Raw genomic sequence first — 19,338 nt, forward strand, 5'->3', positions numbered from 1 at the left:
ATACTTTTTAATATATCAAAGTATCATCTGCTTGATCGCTATTGTATCATAAATGCATGATTAATAAGAATATTTATTTTTTAAATAAAAAATTTTAATTAAAATAACTGAATGAAATTTGTTGTAATTAAATTAGTTATTTTATAAAATAAAATGTATTTATAGATTTGCATGATATTATAAAAAGATCATCTAGAAAGTAAGGGCCATACTTGAATCAATTTATCTTCTATCCACTTTAAGTTACTTAAAATGCAATTTAATATTTTATACAATAATCATAAAAATTTTGTCCTTACTTTCCAAATAATGCATGACAATATAGTTTTCTTTGTGAATTTAATTTCTTTCGATAAAATAAAATATAGCTTTGAATTTTCTATCATTTGAAAAATATATATAAATATATTATTTTTAGATATAAAGATGGACACAACGTAGGCAATCCGGAATTTACACCTCCAGCTCCAACTCGATTGCAATGGGATTTAAATGCCAAATGTATTCAAGTAATTGAACAATCCTATCAGGTAATAACTAGTCTCACGTCCTATTTAAATTTAGTACATTTAACAAATATCACGATTATGTAACAATTGATTTTTAATTCTCTCTCAAAAGGTAGCACACAGTATATTGAATGACGTTGAATTACGTGTTTATGTGCACGATGCTTATGGTAAAGGTTTGATGAAAACTCATTCCATATCACCAGATGCCTATATACAAATGGCGTTGCAATTGGCTTACTATCGCGATGCTGGCAAGTTTAATTTAACTTATGAAGCTTCCATGACAAGGTTGTTCCGAGAAGGTAGAACAGAAACAGTCAGACCTTGCACTATTGAATCTTCAAAGTGGGTAAAAGCAATGGAGGATGAAGCAATAACGGTAAAAATAAAATAATAAATAAAAAGTACACCAATTTGTTTCTCCGTGTATTTCTAATCGATTTTTCTTCCAATATAGGTAACGGAAAAAGTAAAGTTGCTAATGGATGCAGCAACACGACATCAACAAAGTTATCAAGATGCTATGTGTGGTAAAGGAATAGATAGGCACCTGTTCTGTTTATATGTTGTATCGAAGTACTTAGAAGTAGATTCACCATTTTTGAAGGTAATTGTTTTACGAGTTATAAATATGATCTATATAATTGGTTAAATATGATCTCATTAAACGTGATAAATGATTCTATTGTAGGAAGTTCTAAGCGAGCCATGGAGGTTGTCGACATCGCAAACTCCACACGGCCAAACTTCGAGACTAGATTTGAAAACTTATCCTAAATGCATTTCAGCTGGTGGTGGATTTGGTCCTGTGGCCGATGATGGCTATGGAGTTTCTTATATAATTGCGGGAGAAGATCTTATATTTTTCCATGTTTCTAGTAAACGATCTTCGTCAAAAACGGTAAAATAATTAATATTTTCGATTTCGTTATTATAACCGTCTTTTACATTTATTATTTTTTAAATACTTGTTATTATCTCGATTATATATATTTCATAGATTTATAGTATATAGTCGTTTATATTGTAATAATGTAATGTAATATCTTCTAACAAAATAATTTCAATATCTATAGGATGCCGCCAAATTTGCAAAACAAATTGAAAAAGCACTTGCCGATATGAAAGATTTGCTAGAACGAAAAAAGAAAATACATCAGAACGGATCAGCGTAACTTATTCATTACCTGTAGCGCGGTTGAGCAAAATTATTATAAGCTATGTAATGAAACGAGGTCTATAACTCCAAATAATTTTTCTTGGCTTATGGAGGAATTTAATAACATAAACATAATTTAATGCTTAAAATATAACTCTCTTAAGGCAAAGATTTTTTCATAGGCAATTATTTTTCATAGATAAAGGTTATAGCAAAAAATAACGGGCCCAAAATTCAAGACCATGTTGTAGACATTACACATATAGAATTTTTATAGGATCATTTCACATTTGTCATATATATCATTATCTATCATATATGTTATATTATCTATCATATCTGTCATATATGTCATTATATATCATTATCTATCATAAATATAATTTTTGTTATTAAATAATCATTTTTATAAATGACAATTTATGCGTGATTTATTAATATTATAATATTGCACAGCAGAAATATGCAAAAGTACAAGTACCAAATTTCTATTGCTTGCTGTATATAATCGCAAATTTAAGAAATATTTGACATCACATGAGAAGAACATAAAAATTGATAATAAATCTCATTACTTATTAAACTTGTTAAAAATTTCACACATATGTTACAAAAAGATATGTTATCAAAGTTAAAAATTTTACATATTGTGACAACTAAATTTTGAAAAATTTACCAAAAGTACACAATATCATATCATTATATATTTACTATAAATGTAGACACAGTTTAATTTCATTGTGCATATGTATATCTTATTATAATTATTATATCCCATCATAATTTAACATCAAGAAGTGATTTGTATGCAATGCAATTTACGCATATAAGAAATTATTTTTTTCTCTATAAATATACACGAATGATAGAAAAGTATTGCTTGTATCTTAATCTGAAGGGACATCTCGATCTATATTAGAATCTCATTAATATCTGGTGAGATAGAGATGTGTAACTACAAATATGTGATTACTGATTTCTTTTTTAAGCAAACATCTAAGCGATGCCATATATAATATGTGCAACTTATCAATGCAAAATGTTTTAACTATAAGTAATTACCAATTATAAGCAATTTTATACTTAGAAGAGGAGCGTACGATTATATTATCCTACAATGTATATTTGTTACAGATATTTAAAGATATCGGTGCTTTTCAATCTTGTTATTATTCAGTGGTGTTATAATTAAACATTATTGAAATATTTAAGTGCTAGAAATGTGAAATGCAAGATGATGAAATAGAATGTGAAATGCAAGATGATGAAATAGAAATATCTATAACATTTTTGTATACTTAATTTCATCTTTATGTATTACATTAAAGTTCTGATAATGATTGTAAAGATTAGGTATAAAATTTTATAATAAATTTCGTCTGTTAGGTTTGTAAAATATAAAATCCATTATAACTAGAATTTTTATGGAAGTTATAATTAAAAATTTGCACAAGGCAGCTTGAAAGATCTAAAGTATGTTTATCAATCAAGGATAAATATGTAAAATATTTAAATATTGGCAGGAAGGAAAATTGCAGAGTATTCGAAATATTTTTGTACAATATTGGTAGTCGATCAGTAATTCATTTTATACCGTTTATTGGTATACTTATATAAGATTCTTTTTTATTCTATAAATATATAATATTTGATTATAACATGAATGTACTATCATAGAATAAATAAAAGCAACTACAATCGTTTACTTTAGTAACAATATTAAAACGCCTTTACACATCTCTTTTCCTCTTTCTCTCTTAACAAGAAATGAGAAATTGTTAAAAATATATACCAAAAACATATAAATACATATGCGAAAAACAGTGCTACATTACGACTTTTTAACAGTGTCTTTAAGTGGTTGAACTTTTACTTTTTCTTGCTTCAGAGATCGTTGCTTGTTTGATATTACTGCATTTCGTAATGTTGAATGGAGGAATCTTTTGTTAATGGTTTCTTTAGGTTTCACCCATCCACTGGGACCCATTATTTCGGCCCTTCGTGCACCAAGTCTGGCTTCTTCTAGTAAAGCTTCTGCTGCTAGTCTAAATAAATATTTATATTTCGTAATAATTATTACACGATCATCAAAGATAAAGACGATCAAAGATAAAGTTATATTTTTGCAATTCCTTATTTTTCTGTTTATAAATTTTTGCTTATTATATTGTTTATTATTTATATACACAACACTAATAATGTGGACCGGTAATATAACTTTTATACAGTTAAATGACCTCACTTATTCGTTATTTCAAAAGTCTAATTCTTTAGAAAAATTAAAATACAGTATTGTGTTCATATAAACTTTATATTGCTATCCAAATAAAATTATACCTATTCAACGTTTCGTCATCCATGTTCGTTCTGTCGCAGATTGTCTCAAAATCTCTGAAAGAAACAAGCGAGATTATTGCATAAATATTACCTAATATCCCCACGATTGCACATACGACGTATGTTGATTGATGTCGATTGCGATATAACGAATATAACAATATATGCCTGGCGCATTTACAATCTTTCTAATCAAACAATCCCATAACACCAAGCCATAATTTCACAAAGATTGTCAGGAACAGTTATACAGATTCGCATAAAATCAACACTTCGGTGATATCGGCGATAATATTCACAACAGCTGAAGTTTATATGATGATAAGATCATTTTTTTTACAGTTTATTCACACACAAGGAAATGTTTGAATTATGCTAGTATGTTTCTTTTACAATTTTAAAATGTCATGAACCAATCATAGAGCTGTACTAGCATTTAAAGATATTACTTAAGATAGTTCAATAAAATGTAACTATAACCAACTATAACTGTGAATATCGACCTATGACACTCGAGATTATTAACCGCAGGCGTATGCGATTACACAAGCGATAAATTATCATAATAAATTATTGCTTTCTCATTATGTGACGTAGAAATCGTCGTATGGAAGGTTAGTCGAGCTTGCTAAATCATGCAACGTTAATTATCGCAATTCGTTAAATTGACACTTCGAAATGTAATACCATCAATTTTGTGACGTCGTTTGCAAATTATCTTCTAATAATGGTTCCTAATTAGATCATAGATTAGATCATCACGATTAAAGTCAAGAAAAAATTCGTTCGGTTTGTACAGCAATGCTCGGTCACTTCTCTTCTTTTTTCTTTGAAACTCGAATATATCCTTATTTCACCTTCAAGACATGACGTATTGAACAGCATTGAATAAATTTAACAAATTGAACTGTACTCTGTACTGTCGAGATTCGAGGTGGGCACAGACTTTAGACATATGTAGAAGGGAATTTTGCTCCATTTTGCTCAGAGCAGAGCGACGCGACACGTATAGACGCTACAGACTGCCACAGACTAGGCGTGTGAATAAACAATTATCATCTGGTTATCTTATGGTAGATTCTCGGCGCCGGTCAAAGTGTCATTCTCCTGGTCGTTAGCCTGACAAAGAAAGATGGAAACACCAACGAAAGCGATCGCGGACCTTCGCGAGAAGTTTTTTAAAAGGTTGGAGGAGGAAGGACCGCCCGATTCCAGTATGTACATATTATATGGTTCCTTCTCCGTTTTTCAATGAAATAAGATTTCTAATATCATCACGTTAATTAATATCGTGCAAATTTATGTGCTATAACGAAGCTCATGTAACATGTGCAAAGGTCATACCCAGTCGCGATCATGTATTCAATTAAAAATAATTGGCAGCCCAATGACGTGACAAAGCCATGGATAATTGAAACCCTTGCTCATGTTAATTACTTACAGAACCATAAAATGCGAAAGAAAATTGTAGTTATTTTTTCACTTGGAGTCTATTAATTTCTATCTGCGTCTAAATTTGATTAATAATTAGTTGTAGGAGGTTTTCATGTTGCTGATATAGCCAGAATAAAAAACAATGATGATTGGCTGAAACGATTTTTGGAACATCATGAGTATAACGAACAGGAGGCATTCAACATGCTTTGGGAAACTTGTACTTGGAGAAGAAAATTTGGAACAAATGGTAAAACTTTGCCTGTAAATCTCATGCTTGATAATTTAAATTTTTACTATTCTCTATGAGAAATTAACACAAAACTGATGAAAGTTTTTTTGACAAGTCTATACATGTTTTAATTTGAATAAAATATAAGTTTAATTCTTTTGATAAGTATATAAACCTATAAACATATTTAACAGTAAACAAAAGTATTCAGCATTAAATTATCCATTCATGAAAAGTACTCGATACTAAAAGGACTAAAATTAATAGAATAATATAAAATAAAGTATGTCTTTCTTTCTCTTCTTTCATTTTAAATTGGATTACAGATATCACTGAGGATAATGTGAGAAGAGATTATTTAGAAGATGGCGTAGTCTTTAGCTATAGTAAGGACAAGGATGGCAAAAAACTTTTTGTAATCAAATCAAAATTACATGTTAAAGGAGTAAAAGATTTTCCAGAACTTCAAAGATGTATAGTTTATTGGTTTGAAAGATTAGAAAGGTATCGGTATCTACAACCCATATACCTTTAGGCTAATTCTACAATGTGCTTTTTGTTTCCTGTTTCTTGTTGTTTTTGATCAAGAAGGCAAGAGACAAGCAACAAGAAACAGGAAATAAAAAATACAAGTAGAATTAACCTTATACTCCATAGATGTAATTTTTTATTTATTGTATTTTCAGGGAAGAAAATGGAAATCAAATATCACTTTTCTTTGACATGGTAGAAGCTGGACTTTCTAATATGGACATGGAGCTTATTAAGTATCTCATTGGTTTATTCAAATCTTATTATCCAAATTTTCTAAACTATATCATAGTTTTGGAAATGCCCTGGGTTTTAAATGCAGCTTTTAAAATAATAAAATCATGGTTACCTGCAAAAGCTATTCCAAAAATTAAGTTTGTTAACAAAACCACATTGAAAGATTATGTTAATCCAAATGATGCACTGAAATGTTGGGGAGGTAACAATGATTACACCTTCAAATTCATCTCGGAAGAGCAAACAAATGGAGATGATATATTAAATGGTAAACTGGATAATAAAAAGGTACATATATTACATATATTTTATGAATAATACCAAGATATTACTTCTACTTGATGTATTAAATTCATTATGCTTTTTTGTCATTGTACTGTATTCTTTTTTTTCTGTTATTATTCTTTTGTTAACTATATTGATTTGTTTTCAAAATCATTTCCATACTTCAAATTAGTTATCTTAAAAAAGAAAGTTTAATAAAATGGAATACATAGAAGATGTATATTAAGTTATTCATAATTATGTTAAAATATCTCTATCCAACATATTACTTCTTTAAATATATTGTATATTTTCTAGGTGCATTTTATAGACAATTCACCACTTACGGAGCAAAGTCCAACTAGTATCGGAGATCAGGTTAATGAAGAACAATGTATGTATAAAATTTACATACAATTTGTTACGTTATACTAGAATATAAAAAGCATTTAAATAAATTTTTTACTTTTGCTCCAGTGTTATCTATAGAGCCCACAGACATAATTACGTTTAATAAAGATGGGAACGATATCACTGGGACAATTACACTTAAGAATATTACAACTGACAAATCTTTATCTTACAAGGTACATAGACGTTATTTGATTATTATAGTTATTTGATTATTATAACAATGTAACTGCTGGAATAAATTAGAAATGTAGCTTAACATAAATGTGGTGATTTTGTAGATAAAGACAACATCGCCTGAGAAATTTAGAGTACGGCCAAGTTCAGGAATTCTACAACCATCTGAACAAAGAACTGTTATGGTTGTACTACAATCTGGTTATAATGTACGTGGCCTATTACATAGCGATCGATTTCTAGTCATGTGCTTCCCATTAAAAAATACAAACACTGCTACAATGCAAGAACTGAATTTACTTTGGAAGGTAAATTAATTTTACATTGATTTAATATATTTTTCTTTATATTAATCAAAATATATCAGTAACTTCAAATTTAAAATATTAAATTAGGTAAGATCATTCACATACTAATATTTTCTTTGTAGTCTGAAAAAGCAACAGAAATGCATAAACTACGATGTTGCGATGGTGCTATTGAAAATAGTGAGATACAAAAATCTCATTCGATGCTAACTTCTGCAGCAGCAGGAAATGATCATATTGATGCATTTTCTTCTAAGGTATGTGATGTAATATTGCGTCTTATTTTCTAAGTATGTATATACATATATATATTAAAATAAACCTTTTACTAATACTTTATAATAATTTCAGATAAATCATTTAGAAAAGCACAATAACAACATACACAGTGAAATCGTTATTGTAAAGTATATGCTTTTAATTTCGATAACATTGACCATTCTAATGGCAATATTCTTTGGTTATGTTTTACAAGTGGATATTAAAAATTTGATTGATCAACAAAAATCCTGCCGGATCCCTCGTGATATTTAAAACATATTTTAAAACACGTTTTTGTAATATTAACAACTTCGATATACTAGAAAAATATTTAAAAAATCTTTAAATTGAATATCTACAATCATGTAAAAATAAGAAATATCTTATATTACAATATTTAACATGTTAAAGTTTTATACGTTTTCTGTTCTTCCAAACAAAGATCTATAAATGTTTATTTGTGATTTTTCGAAATTAATTTTATATCTTGTTAATTTTTTTGTATACACACACATATATATATATATATATATACATATGTAATTGTCATCTAATAAGTTACCATATGTGGTGTTTTGTAATACAAGGCATGAAGAAGTACAGTATAACTATATGTAAAACTATATTAAAACTGCTATTTTTATACATATACATACTCTAAGAAATATCCTTATTGTATTAAACTTGAACATAGATTAGTATATGTATACATGCAATTTGTGTGTATATATATATATATATATGCCAAAATTTATATATATATACAATTCTTATGTATATATATGTGTATATATATATATATATAAAAATAAAAATTTTATTAACTATATATATGTATATACACATAAAAAATATATATATATCATTAATGGTTTTATTTTTTTAATATTGTATTAGTCATGGATTTAATATGGCTTTTTCATGATTTCATAATTAAATTATTTTGAAAAAAAATAAAAAATATAGTTGTGTGAAAGATTTCACTAATCACTCATACCTGCAAAAAGACTTCTATATATTTTATTCCTCTTTCTATAATTTCATTCAGTAATTTCAATCAGTATATTGCAAAACAAACTAGCATCGAGTGCACAAAGCATTTTTGACGCGATACTAATTAGAAATACGAGTAAGTTTCTTGCGAAAAAAAGCAATTATATTCATTTTCACCATATAAATTAACTTTTATATCTCGATTTAATTTATTCTTTTTTTTTAATTCTTAAAATTAGGAAAGGATAAAAAGTTAAACCGAGATTAAAACTAATCTACATTGGTAATAACTATACAAATAAGAAGAATCTATGCATAATGGTAATCAATGGTAATCTGAATTTCGCGCAATTTCCGTTCGTCAAATGGCTTTCAAGATCCACCCAGCAGACTCACACGATGCAAACGCATAGAAAAATCAACCAATCCTGCACAATATAGGCCACGGCACGTAAAACTTAAGACTTAAGCAGTAAGAAAATCAATATTGGATTCGTTACTGCTTACGTTTGGTCTTACGGTCTCTACTATGATTGGTCAATTCGCTTGCTGCTTAAGTCGTACGTCTTAAGTTTACTATGTGTCGTAGTCTTAAGAAGTGAATACGATAGCCAATCGTCTCTTTCTACATTTCTACCACCAGCACCAATTTCTCTCAGCTACCACTTCTATTCGGAAAAAGCGGAAAATTGATTGGTTGCCATGTCAGCTAGCTTATATGCATGAAAAGCGTATAAATGTATCACAAGTAATGTGCGATTTAAATTGGATGCGTAAAAGCTTATTTAATTTTCATTAAAAAAAATATTAAAAAATTGATATATAAAAAACGTAAACAACTAACGATTATGTTTCGCCCGACACAAAGAGCGCAATACACATCTATTCATCCTATTCAACAGATCAGTTTCTTTTTTTTTTTGGAGCGTACATATAAATTCGTTTGAATGGGCCTGAAATAAATGCAACGGGAGAATCTGGAGCATTCGAGACTCACGAAGGGTCGACATCGTACCCTGCAAAGTCTAAAAAATACCAAAAGGATGATCATGGTCGGCGTATAAACACGCGAGCATGACGCGTGACGTGCCTAGTGCGCAGCTGCCAACGCGCAGCACAGCGCAGCATTTGAACCATCGCAGTTCGATCGGCCATATTTGCTCTTATACAACGCCCTCACGCGACGATCGTGGGTTTACGTGTATATTTCGTGCCTTCATATCGACCCGTCGGCCAGAATAGCATCGACAATCGTGTTCTACGTCGACGTTCGGTGAGTTTCCACGATATTCGAGCAAGCGGACTAGTCGCCGAGACGTGCTGGACGATCCCTCGGTTCCTGGTGGCACGCGGCACAACGGTACAACGGCATCCTCGCACGGTGTCCTCCATATTGATGACAGCGCCGACGGTGATAATTTTCTGAAATTTTTGTCGTTAATGCCCCCTGTGTCCTGAAATCGAAAGCACCCATGTTTGCCTTAAAAGCTCCCCGACAGAATGCGCGACCTCGTGAGGCTTCCGCCGTGTGCTTTACGAAAGTCCGCAAGATACGGTGTTCCTCCAGGTACCCGCCCGCGTCACCACGGCGCGTTGCTCACCCGTTCCTTTCTCGCCTCTCTCTCGCTGGCGTTGCCCGTCATGGCGCGCTCGCTCGGCTTCCCTCGCTTGCTTATGGCGTCGTACGTCGACCACCTCCAGCGCCGCTGGCAGCGTTCGATGGCAGCGCATTGCCGCCGTCACCGCGGCGCACATTGCCCTCTTTGATCATCGCACGCGCCGAAACATTCCGAGAAGCGAGCGCCTCGCCGTCGTCGCGGTCGACGCAACAACCCCGACAACCGGGATGTTCGTCTTCGCTCGCCGAACGCCGGTCCCTTGGCGCGGCACCTATTTCTCTTCCCCATCGGATTATCGATTCCTCTTTTCTAATTTGATCACGGCGATGCCCGCCGTCGAAATTGCTACCCGCTTCTATCCTCGGGCGACGCTCCGAGAGGAACGACAGCCCGCATCCTGACCTACAAAGATGTTTTCGGTTTCAATAACGGTCAGGTTTATTTTCCACAAGCTCGCTCGTGTTTTCCTTCCTCGCAATGTAGACTCGCAGCTTTTTAAGCTGACTTTCAGTGACTAATGAAAAGTAGAGATAATTAGGAAATGTTTGTTTGAAAATCTTTTGACTAATCGCTATCTGTTTTGTTGGAATAGGGCGTGTATAAAGAGAAATTCATGAGAAAAATGTGAATTTACATTCGTATATAATACTTATTCAACATGATTTTATGTCTATTTTTAGAATTGTGGTGTAAAAGTGTTGTAGATGTTGATATTAAAGATTATATCTATAGTAGTATAACAGCTCAACACACATAATTTGAGTTATCCGGACTTATATCAATAATGTATATATATGAGCGACATAATATTTCAGACTGATGAACATAACTACCATTGTTTGAGCTATATGCTTCAATCATGAGTAACGTAGCTGCTATAAAATTGGAAGAGGGACAAGAATCTGTCACCGAGATACAAACTTACTTGGAGACATTTAATAAAGAGATAGAGGGTGGACAAGGCGAACTGCAACATGTGCAATGTTAGTATCATATTTGTTTTAATATACATTATCAGTATTAAAAATCTTATTGTATATATAATATGAATTAGAGATTTTAGTACAAGTGCGCGTATGCACATACTCATATACCTTTATACATATACACACATACACCATTATATACAAACTCATACACATATACATGGTGATCTCTTCTAATTTACCATCCCCAAAAATTTTGTTTTTAGAAGAAATGATTTAGAAAGAAGTGGAATTGTTTCAAAGTTGACATTTTTTAGTTAACAGTTTTTGTTCTAAATGAACATATCAAAAAGATATAAAGGTCGCTGTTACTTTTTTAAAATCAATTTATATGATTTTTTTTTAATATGATTGCTTTAATTATTCTGCATATAAAAATATTGAGATAGAAATATAAAAAAACAAAATTTAACGAGATATTTTATATTTTATTATTTCAACATATATTAAAATAGAATACAAAATATTTCGTAAATTATTGGTTCGATGTTTCTACTTTAATACTTTTATGTATGACATAATTAGAGAAAAATCACTATGTAAAAGATTATATAATTCCATTTAAAAAGATGGAGATAATCTGTTATTTTAAATAGAGTTATATAGTTTTATTTAAAGAATCTCTCTTTATTTTTTTTTGGTGCTACCACCAAGGAGAAAAACATCAAACATCATCAAAATTGTTCCACTTTGTTTAAAACATTTTTTCTAAAATATATAAAAAAGTTTTTGGAAGTGATAAATTAAAATGGTAGTAATTTGTATAGGAATGTGGCCTCTGTCCAACTCTTTGCTCTCCAATTACACTTTCACCTCTCTGTTATTTTGCTGAACAAAACAAAAAAAAAGGAACTCTGAGTGATTGACTGCTACTATTCTTTTTTCCTTTCTCTATCTCACTCAATGAAACAGTGGAGAGGTCAAAGCGTTTAGCTCATGAGCAAAGTATTGGAAAAAAAGCTCTATTTTATCTATATATCAATATATCTGTTTTATTTATACATCTGTTCTTTGTATATATTTATTATAGTGCAACAAGTGGAAGGATTATCTGGTGGAGAAGAGGGTGGAACATACTTTGTTGATCAGTCTGGTCAATATTATTACCAGGCAAATAGTGATGAACCACCTGTAATGACACAGGTACAGATACAAGAAGTAGAAGAGACCGATGTACAAAACGAAGGTGATACAACTCAAGATGAACAATATCAAGATATCGAAGAACTTGAAAATGCTGAAGGTGATGAAGATGTAAGTACTGATAAAATTATTATGTTAACAATGGTAATTTATAAAACACAAAAACGCAACTATGAATACAATACAAATATAAAAATAGGGACAGGTCAACGGTGAAAACAATCAAGTTGTAATTAATTCTGGCGATGCATATCAAACTGTCACGATTGTACCATCTGATACAAATCCTGGAGAAGTTAGTTACGTTTTGATAGTTCAACAACCTGAAACCGAAGAGAAAGAAAGTAAAGTTGCAGAAAATGATGCAACGACAGTGGCAACAACAGCAGCTGCTTCACCAACTGAAGGAGAAGAAGCAGAAGGTGAACAAGATCTCACTGTATATGATTTTGAAGACAATGAAGACAATGAAGCTCCAGTTGAATCCGAGGCAGAAGATGACAAGACTAAAATTATTAAGTTCCTCCCAAAGAAATCTCAAACTGTAACTCAAGCTCATATGTGCAACTACTGCAACTATACTAGCCCAAAACGGTATTACTTTTAATTTATATAATTATCTTTTTGTAACAATTTTATGTTTATCAAAGTTTGTTTAAAAATTCTATTCGAGCATTTCCGTCTATTGTTTTATTTTTGTTTAACATTCGATTATTTAATAATAAGGATATAAAATAATCTACAGAAATTCTTGGATGTTCCGATTGTAGCCTCATATGATGTCATATGTTTTTTTTAATTATTATCAATACATATCTAAAGAAATGGTATGCTAAATTAAAAAAGTAATAAACTATTTTTTATATATACTTATAACAGATACCTTTTATCACGGCATATGAAATCACACTCAGAAGAAAGACCACATAAATGTAGTGTTTGCGAGCGAGGATTTAAAACGCTAGCTTCACTTCAAAATCATGTTAACACTCATACTGGGACTAAACCTCATCATTGCAAATATTGTGAGAGTGCATTTACGACTTCTGGTATGTAATTTAATTCTGATCATTTTTTCTATTCACATATCGTACATTAAATTATGTATGAAAAAAACTAAAAAATATTTGATATAAATTTCAAAATTATTTTATTTTTTTAAATATTTTTCAACTTATATTTTTTTATTACATTTTGCTAAATTTTGCGTTTAATTTTGAAACTTTTGATTTACCAAATGTAAGTGCTTGTAAAAATAGAAGTTGTGTAATATATAATTCCTATTTTTATATGTTTGCAGGTGAACTTGTACGACATGTTCGATACAGACACACTCATGAAAAACCACACAAATGTCATGAGTGTGATTATGCATCTGTCGAATTGTCAAAACTAAAGAGACATATTAGATGCCATACTGGTGAACGACCTTATCAGGTATGTATTATTGTTTTTTTCTTAATCTACAATTTATCATACATACGAAAAATATATAAAACTTATAAAAATATATAAAAACTTCACAAATATACTACGTTTTATTTGGTGCTCGCAATGCTCGTATCATTTTTGTTTAAAACATTTAATAAACAATAAAGCTGAAATGATCTTAAGAGTTTTAGGAGCCCCAAGTGGAACATAGTAGATATATATATGTAGATATATAGGTATGAAAAATCAATTATATGAACATAGAAAAACCGATAGTCTATCAGGTTTATTCTTCTTTCTAGAATTGCAATTTTTATAAAGAATCTATTTTTTATTATGACTAAATAAATATAATATTTAATAACTTTTTAGTGTCCACATTGTACATATGCAAGTCCAGATACATTTAAACTAAAACGTCATCTTCGCATTCACACTGGAGAAAAACCATATGAATGTGATTTTTGTCAAGCGAGATTTACTCAATCCAACAGTTTGAAAGCGCATAAATTAATACATAATGGTAAGTTTTACATAAAAAAATATATATTGCTTCCAGGAAATCAAAGTTGCAAGATATTTTTTGTTGTATTTTGTACAGATTCAACCTCTATTTGACACAATTCCATTACATATACAAATTGAAAGAATTCTGTAAAAATATGTGTGTGATATTCATGGATCTTTTATCTCAGATGACTTGCGTGTTTGGTTTTTATGTGACTGCATTCAGTGGTGGAAACACATGTAATGTCTCTGCGTTTATTCTGTAGCCGAGACATTACTGTGTCTCCTGATTTATTGAGAATGATATAAATTTTGATATCGAAACGTCTAAGTTATTATTAATATTTAAATAAATAATTTGTTATACATGCGGACATCTAGTCAATTTTTATTAGCTTTTTTTTATACAGAGTGAGGTAAAAGTACGAGAATTCCTGAATACTTTGGAAAATATAAGTTTTACTTAGAAAAATGTTTCAGACAAAAGTAGTTTAAAAAGATCTTTTTATTGATCTTATCAGTTTGACTTTAAATAGCAAAGATTAAACTGATAAGATCAATAAATGGATTTTTTAAACCCTACTTTATACTGAAACACTTCTGTAAAATTATTAGGTCTATAACTTGAAATCCACCTTTTTTTGCAAAAATTAAGTCTTTATTTAAAAATCAAATGAAAAAAATTTACCAATCAAAGTATTGACCATCGTTAGATACGACTTTTTCCCATCTTTCTGATAATAAGTGGATTCCATGGCGAAAGAACGACTTTAGAGACTATCCAGTTAGAGACTCATTTTTCGACGCTTTCGTAAGAGTTGGAATATTCCTTTGCAAGTGCGTGTGCCATCGAAATAAGTGATAATCGGAAGGGGCACAGTCTGGTAAATAAGCCGCATGATATAGCACTCCCAATAAAATGCTTCTAACGTTTTCTTGACAAGTTTTGTGACGTGAAGTCGAGCGTTGTCATGAAGATCACTTTATGCTGTCTTGTCTCATATTCTAGTCATTTTTCACGCAATGCTCGGCTCAAACAGATTATTTGTTGTTGGTAAAGATTCCCTGTAACTGTTTGATCAGATTTCAACAGCTCATGGTTCTGATCCTTTCTGATCCCACCAAATACAGAGCATGGCCTTTTTCCCATGAATATTGCATTTTGGCGTCGATGGTTGGCCTGAGCCACAAATGGTTTTTCGGCGTTATCGAAAAAGATCCATTTTTCATCACCACAATTCGATGCAAAAACCCCTTTCTTTTTTTATTGACAAGCAGTATTTCATAAATGGTTTTTCGCCTTTCGATGTCTCTTTCTTTTAATTCATATGGTACCCATCTTCCTTCCTTGTATACCTTTCCTCTTTTAAACGCTTGGAAATGGCTGCTTGAGTAACATTCAACGTTTCTGCAAGTTGATTTGAGTGTTTGAATCTTTATCCACCAATGTTTGCAGTTCTGTATTTTCAAATTTTTTTTACTGGCCTGGACGTTCTTTATCATTCGTGTCAAAATCACCAAGTTTGAATTATCAAAACCATTCCTTGCAAATTGTTTCTGATAGAGCAAGTTCTCTATAAACTTCAACGTGCATTAAATGAGCTTCAGCAGTAGTTTTAAAATGGAAACAGAAAGCAAAGCTTCGTGCAAATGATGCTTATTTGGTTGAAATTCAGACATTTTCTTTGCAGTAAACACATCTTATCACAACTTTTATATACTGAATATTATTGACAGAGGTCAAAACTATAAATGATGCCTTGTTCAGCTATTACAGTTGAATATTGGCAAAGCTACAGCTATTTATCGCTAGAGAGCGGATTTCAAGTTATAGACCTAATATATTTTCCAAGATATTTAGGAATTCCAGTATTTTTACCTCACCCAGCATAATATATATTGTATATGTTTTATTTAATATCTGATATTTTAATTATGTACAAACAAATTATATATTATTTATATGAATTTACTTTTTCATCGCCACAATATTCGTATTACAGTAGGCGATAAACCAGTATTTCAATGCGAGTTATGCCCTGCTACATGTGGCAGAAAAACAGATCTTAGAATTCATGTGCAAAAATTGCATACTTCAGATAAACCACTAAAATGCAAACGTTGTGGCAAGACATTCCCGGACAGGTACGTAAACAATTTTTTGTAAATATATTAAGAAACATTACAATGTTGAAATAGTCAAATATATATTAAATACAAAAATTATAATGCGCACCTTAACAAACTATATTTTTAATATGTATATTATTTTTTAGATATAGCTATAAGTTACACAGCAAAACTCACGAAGGAGAAAAGTGTTACAAATGCGACCTATGTCCGTATGCATCTATATCGGCGCGTCATTTGGAAAGTCATATGCTTATTCATACCGATCAGAAACCATATCAATGTGATCACTGTTTTCAATCATTTAGACAAAAACAATTACTCAAACGGCATTGCAATCTCTATCATAATCCTAACTATATTCCTCCAGCGCCACAAGAAAAAACGCATCAATGTCCTGAATGCGAAAGAGCATTTAGGTATGTATACGTAATCAATTATCTAAAACGATCAATGACACGATAAAACCAATTATTTTAGTACAATTTTTTTAACATGAAATTTTTTGTCACACAGACATAAAGGTAATCTTATTCGACATATGGCCGTCCACGATCCAGAATCGTCTCTGCAAGAAAAACAGCAAGCTTTGAAAATCGGTAGACAGAAGAAAATACAAATCATTGACGGTCAACGTGTTGAAGTAATGACAGGTAAATATTAAAACTATATTTTAACTTTATAATTTTATAGGGAGTGATAAAGAAATCGTAACAAATTTAGAATCTGCATATGTTATGTCATTTATAAATGTGAATTCTTTACATTACTTGATGTAAAGTCATTCATTCTCACAGGGACACTTACGATATGATCTAATAATAGGGTCATTGACTAATATCCATGTGTTATATTGTAACAACAGGTGATTTAGCTTCTAAACTTAAAGGTTACGAAGATGAAGAAGAAGAGGAAGACGAAGACGATATGATGGCGGTTCAAGGTAGTGATGGCCAGCAATATGTTGTGTTAGAAGTAATTCAGTTAGCAGATACTCAGGGAACTGATCAGGTATTTGCTTCTTAAACAAAATGTTTTGAAGGATTTATGTATCTCTTTTAAGCAGATTATATAATTAAAAAATTCTTGGAATGTAATCTTCTTATGGACTCTCTTTTTTAACAAAACAATATGATGTAGTTCCAAGAAAAGAAACAAGCTAGTGAGAGTCAACTTGGTTAATAGTAAGTTATAATCCTTTTATTCGTTTAGTGTAACAATTTGAATGTTTTGACTCTACTTTGGAGTCATCCTCAGTATACAACACTGTAATTCCTCTTCATATGATTGAGAAAATGTCACCATCAAATTTACAGATTTTATGTACAATCTCAAACATAAAAGAAAATGTCATATTGTAAAACAATGGATCAAAATTCACATAATATATAGGAAATAAATACAGTTCAGTTAATTCTTAGACGTTAAAGTGAAATGACCAAATATATTATTATTACAACTGATTTTATCATATATAAGATGTGAATTTTGATTATGCTTCTGCGATGGATTTTGTATTTTACAATATGACTTTTTCTTTTATGTTTGAGATTGTACATCAAATCTGTAAATTTGATGGTGACATTCTCAATCGTATGAAGAGGAATTGTAGTGCTGTATACTAAGGATGACTCCAAAGTAGAGTCGAAACGGTTATTACACTAAATAAATAAAAAAAATTATAAGTTACTATTAATCAAGTTGATTCTCACTAGCCTGTTCCTTGGAACTACATCATGTTGTTTTATATAATTAAACCTATCACATATAATCTGAAATCATTATTGACAATATAATTTATGATGATAATTAGATGGCTGTTGTTGCAAGTGAAGATGGAGAATTAGTAATGCAAGATCCTTTAACTCAAGATAATAGCATAGTAACAGGAACAGGAGAAGAAATTGATGAAGTAGAAGATATGGAGTTACATGACCTAAAGATAGAACCGTCTACTCCATCAAAATCGTCACAGAATCCACACGATTCTAAATTGCAAAAGGAAATGGAAACGTGTTTTGGGTTTGATGAGGTGAGTAATATTTTATCTTTTTTAACAAAGTTACTTTATAATAACATTCAAATTACAAGAAAAAGAAATATAATATGAATTTATTTAGATTACACTAGATATAATAAATTATTACATTTTTTAGGAAGAAGAAGAAGAAAGCGGTAATAATATAAACATGTTACAAACAATTTCGTAATAACAAATATAAAGGAAAAAGATGTGTACTATTCGATAGTAAATAATTTCACTTCTGTCCCAGTGTTAGTGTAATATCCTTAAAAAATAAGGAAAATTAGACAATAAGAGCCAAAGCGCACTTAACAATTTTCCTTATTTAGATTGTAAAGCTATTATAATTAGTTTTAAAACAAAAAAAATTATTAAAGTCAAGGAAACTATATATATATATATTGTGTATAATAAAACTCATGAAGTGTATATCATCTAAAAATACTTTGCATATATAGCTCTAATAGGGAGCTGCAGTGTGATTTATATGCATGGTACAAGAACTTTTTTGCCGTTATTAGGTACACATAATAATTTATGAAAATATTGTAGTGTTGGTCTAAATATCACGCAAATGTACAATTATGGATATTGTAAAATATGTTTTATGTTATTGTCAATAAGAGAACTTCTTAATAATGAC

At 30.5% G+C, this 19,338-nt stretch overlaps 4 protein-coding genes across 7 annotated transcripts in view; 3 read left to right on the plus strand and 1 right to left on the minus strand.

Annotated features, from left to right (window-relative positions):
* The window catches only part of whd (carnitine O-palmitoyltransferase whd), a 24,564-nt gene extending 22,660 nt beyond the window's left edge, over positions 1 to 1,904 (plus strand). For both annotated transcript variants that reach the window (XM_018538265.1, XM_018538266.1), the window contains exons 11-15: positions 419 to 530; positions 622 to 891; positions 970 to 1,119; positions 1,204 to 1,413; positions 1,589 to 1,904. In XM_018538265.1, coding sequence (XP_018393767.1) covers positions 419 to 530; positions 622 to 891; positions 970 to 1,119; positions 1,204 to 1,413; positions 1,589 to 1,687 — 841 coding nt within the window. In that variant the 3' untranslated portion in view covers positions 1,688 to 1,904. The remainder of the gene's footprint in view (positions 1 to 418; positions 531 to 621; positions 892 to 969; positions 1,120 to 1,203; positions 1,414 to 1,588) is intronic.
* Positions 1,905 to 3,420: 1,516 nt separating this feature from the next.
* LOC108772735 (uncharacterized) lies at positions 3,421 to 5,002 on the minus strand. The gene is made up of 3 exons (XM_018538336.1): positions 4,696 to 5,002; positions 4,009 to 4,062; positions 3,421 to 3,716 (listed from the first exon to the last, which is right to left on the minus strand). Exons 2-3 carry the CDS (start codon positions 4,029 to 4,031, stop codon positions 3,503 to 3,505), a joined length of 237 nt encoding a protein of 78 aa, XP_018393838.1. The 5' UTR covers positions 4,032 to 4,062; positions 4,696 to 5,002; the 3' UTR covers positions 3,421 to 3,502.
* Positions 5,003 to 5,012: 10 nt separating this feature from the next.
* Positions 5,013 to 8,136, plus strand: LOC108772607 (motile sperm domain-containing protein 2). Its single transcript, XM_018538178.1, has 9 exons — positions 5,013 to 5,222; positions 5,540 to 5,692; positions 6,001 to 6,178; positions 6,361 to 6,730; positions 7,025 to 7,100; positions 7,184 to 7,293; positions 7,399 to 7,602; positions 7,725 to 7,859; positions 7,954 to 8,136. Exons 1-9 carry the CDS (start codon positions 5,141 to 5,143, stop codon positions 8,134 to 8,136), a joined length of 1,491 nt encoding a protein of 496 aa, XP_018393680.1. The 5' UTR covers positions 5,013 to 5,140.
* Positions 8,137 to 10,017: 1,881 nt separating this feature from the next.
* On the plus strand, positions 10,018 to 18,986 carry LOC108772715 (transcriptional repressor CTCFL). Of its 3 annotated transcripts, none has more exons than XM_018538313.1 (13): positions 10,018 to 10,129; positions 11,291 to 11,458; positions 12,492 to 12,715; positions 12,804 to 13,198; positions 13,484 to 13,653; positions 13,905 to 14,041; positions 14,408 to 14,558; positions 16,546 to 16,687; positions 16,819 to 17,091; positions 17,189 to 17,325; positions 17,538 to 17,683; positions 18,486 to 18,704; positions 18,829 to 18,986. In XM_018538313.1, exons 2-13 carry the CDS (start codon positions 11,335 to 11,337, stop codon positions 18,880 to 18,882), a joined length of 2,172 nt encoding a protein of 723 aa, XP_018393815.1. In that variant the 5' UTR covers positions 10,018 to 10,129; positions 11,291 to 11,334; the 3' UTR covers positions 18,883 to 18,986. The 3 variants fall into 3 exon arrangements, with proteins under 3 accessions (XP_018393815.1, XP_018393814.1, XP_018393813.1); XM_018538312.1 differs by lacking the exon at positions 10,018 to 10,129 and adding an exon at positions 10,365 to 10,423; XM_018538311.1 differs by lacking the exon at positions 10,018 to 10,129 and having other exon boundaries at positions 11,163 to 11,458.
* The last annotated feature ends 352 nt before the right edge of the window (positions 18,987 to 19,338 follow it).

Source organism: Cyphomyrmex costatus, unplaced genomic scaffold (genome assembly GCF_001594065.2).
Source record: "Cyphomyrmex costatus isolate MS0001 unplaced genomic scaffold, Ccosl1.0 scaffold193, whole genome shotgun sequence".
Lineage (NCBI taxonomy): Eukaryota > Metazoa > Arthropoda > Insecta > Hymenoptera > Formicidae > Cyphomyrmex > Cyphomyrmex costatus.

Bases quoted from the DNA above. Each gene is read 5' to 3' on its own strand.
- LOC108772715 (XM_018538313.1), top strand. From the start codon at position 11,335: ATGAGTAACGTAGCTGCTATAAAATTGGAAGAGGGACAAGAATCTGTC. The intron at 16,688-16,818 runs GTACGTAAACAA...ATTATTTTTTAG, and splicing joins GGCAAGACATTCCCGGACAG to ATATAGCTATAAGTTACACA. The intron at 17,326-17,537 runs GTAAATATTAAA...TTGTAACAACAG, and splicing joins ACGTGTTGAAGTAATGACAG to GTGATTTAGCTTCTAAACTT.
- LOC108772735 (XM_018538336.1), bottom strand. From the start codon at position 4,031: ATGGATGACGAAACGTTGAATAG. The intron at 3,717-4,008 runs GTATAATTTTAT...ATATTTATTTAG, and splicing joins GATGACGAAACGTTGAATAG to ACTAGCAGCAGAAGCTTTAC.
- LOC108772607 (XM_018538178.1), top strand. From the start codon at position 5,141: ATGGAAACACCAACGAAAGCGATCGCGGACCTTCGCGAGAAGTTTTTT. The intron at 5,223-5,539 runs GTATGTACATAT...ATTAATAATTAG, and splicing joins GGAAGGACCGCCCGATTCCA to TTGTAGGAGGTTTTCATGTT. The intron at 6,731-7,024 runs GTACATATATTA...TATATTTTCTAG, and splicing joins GTAAACTGGATAATAAAAAG to GTGCATTTTATAGACAATTC.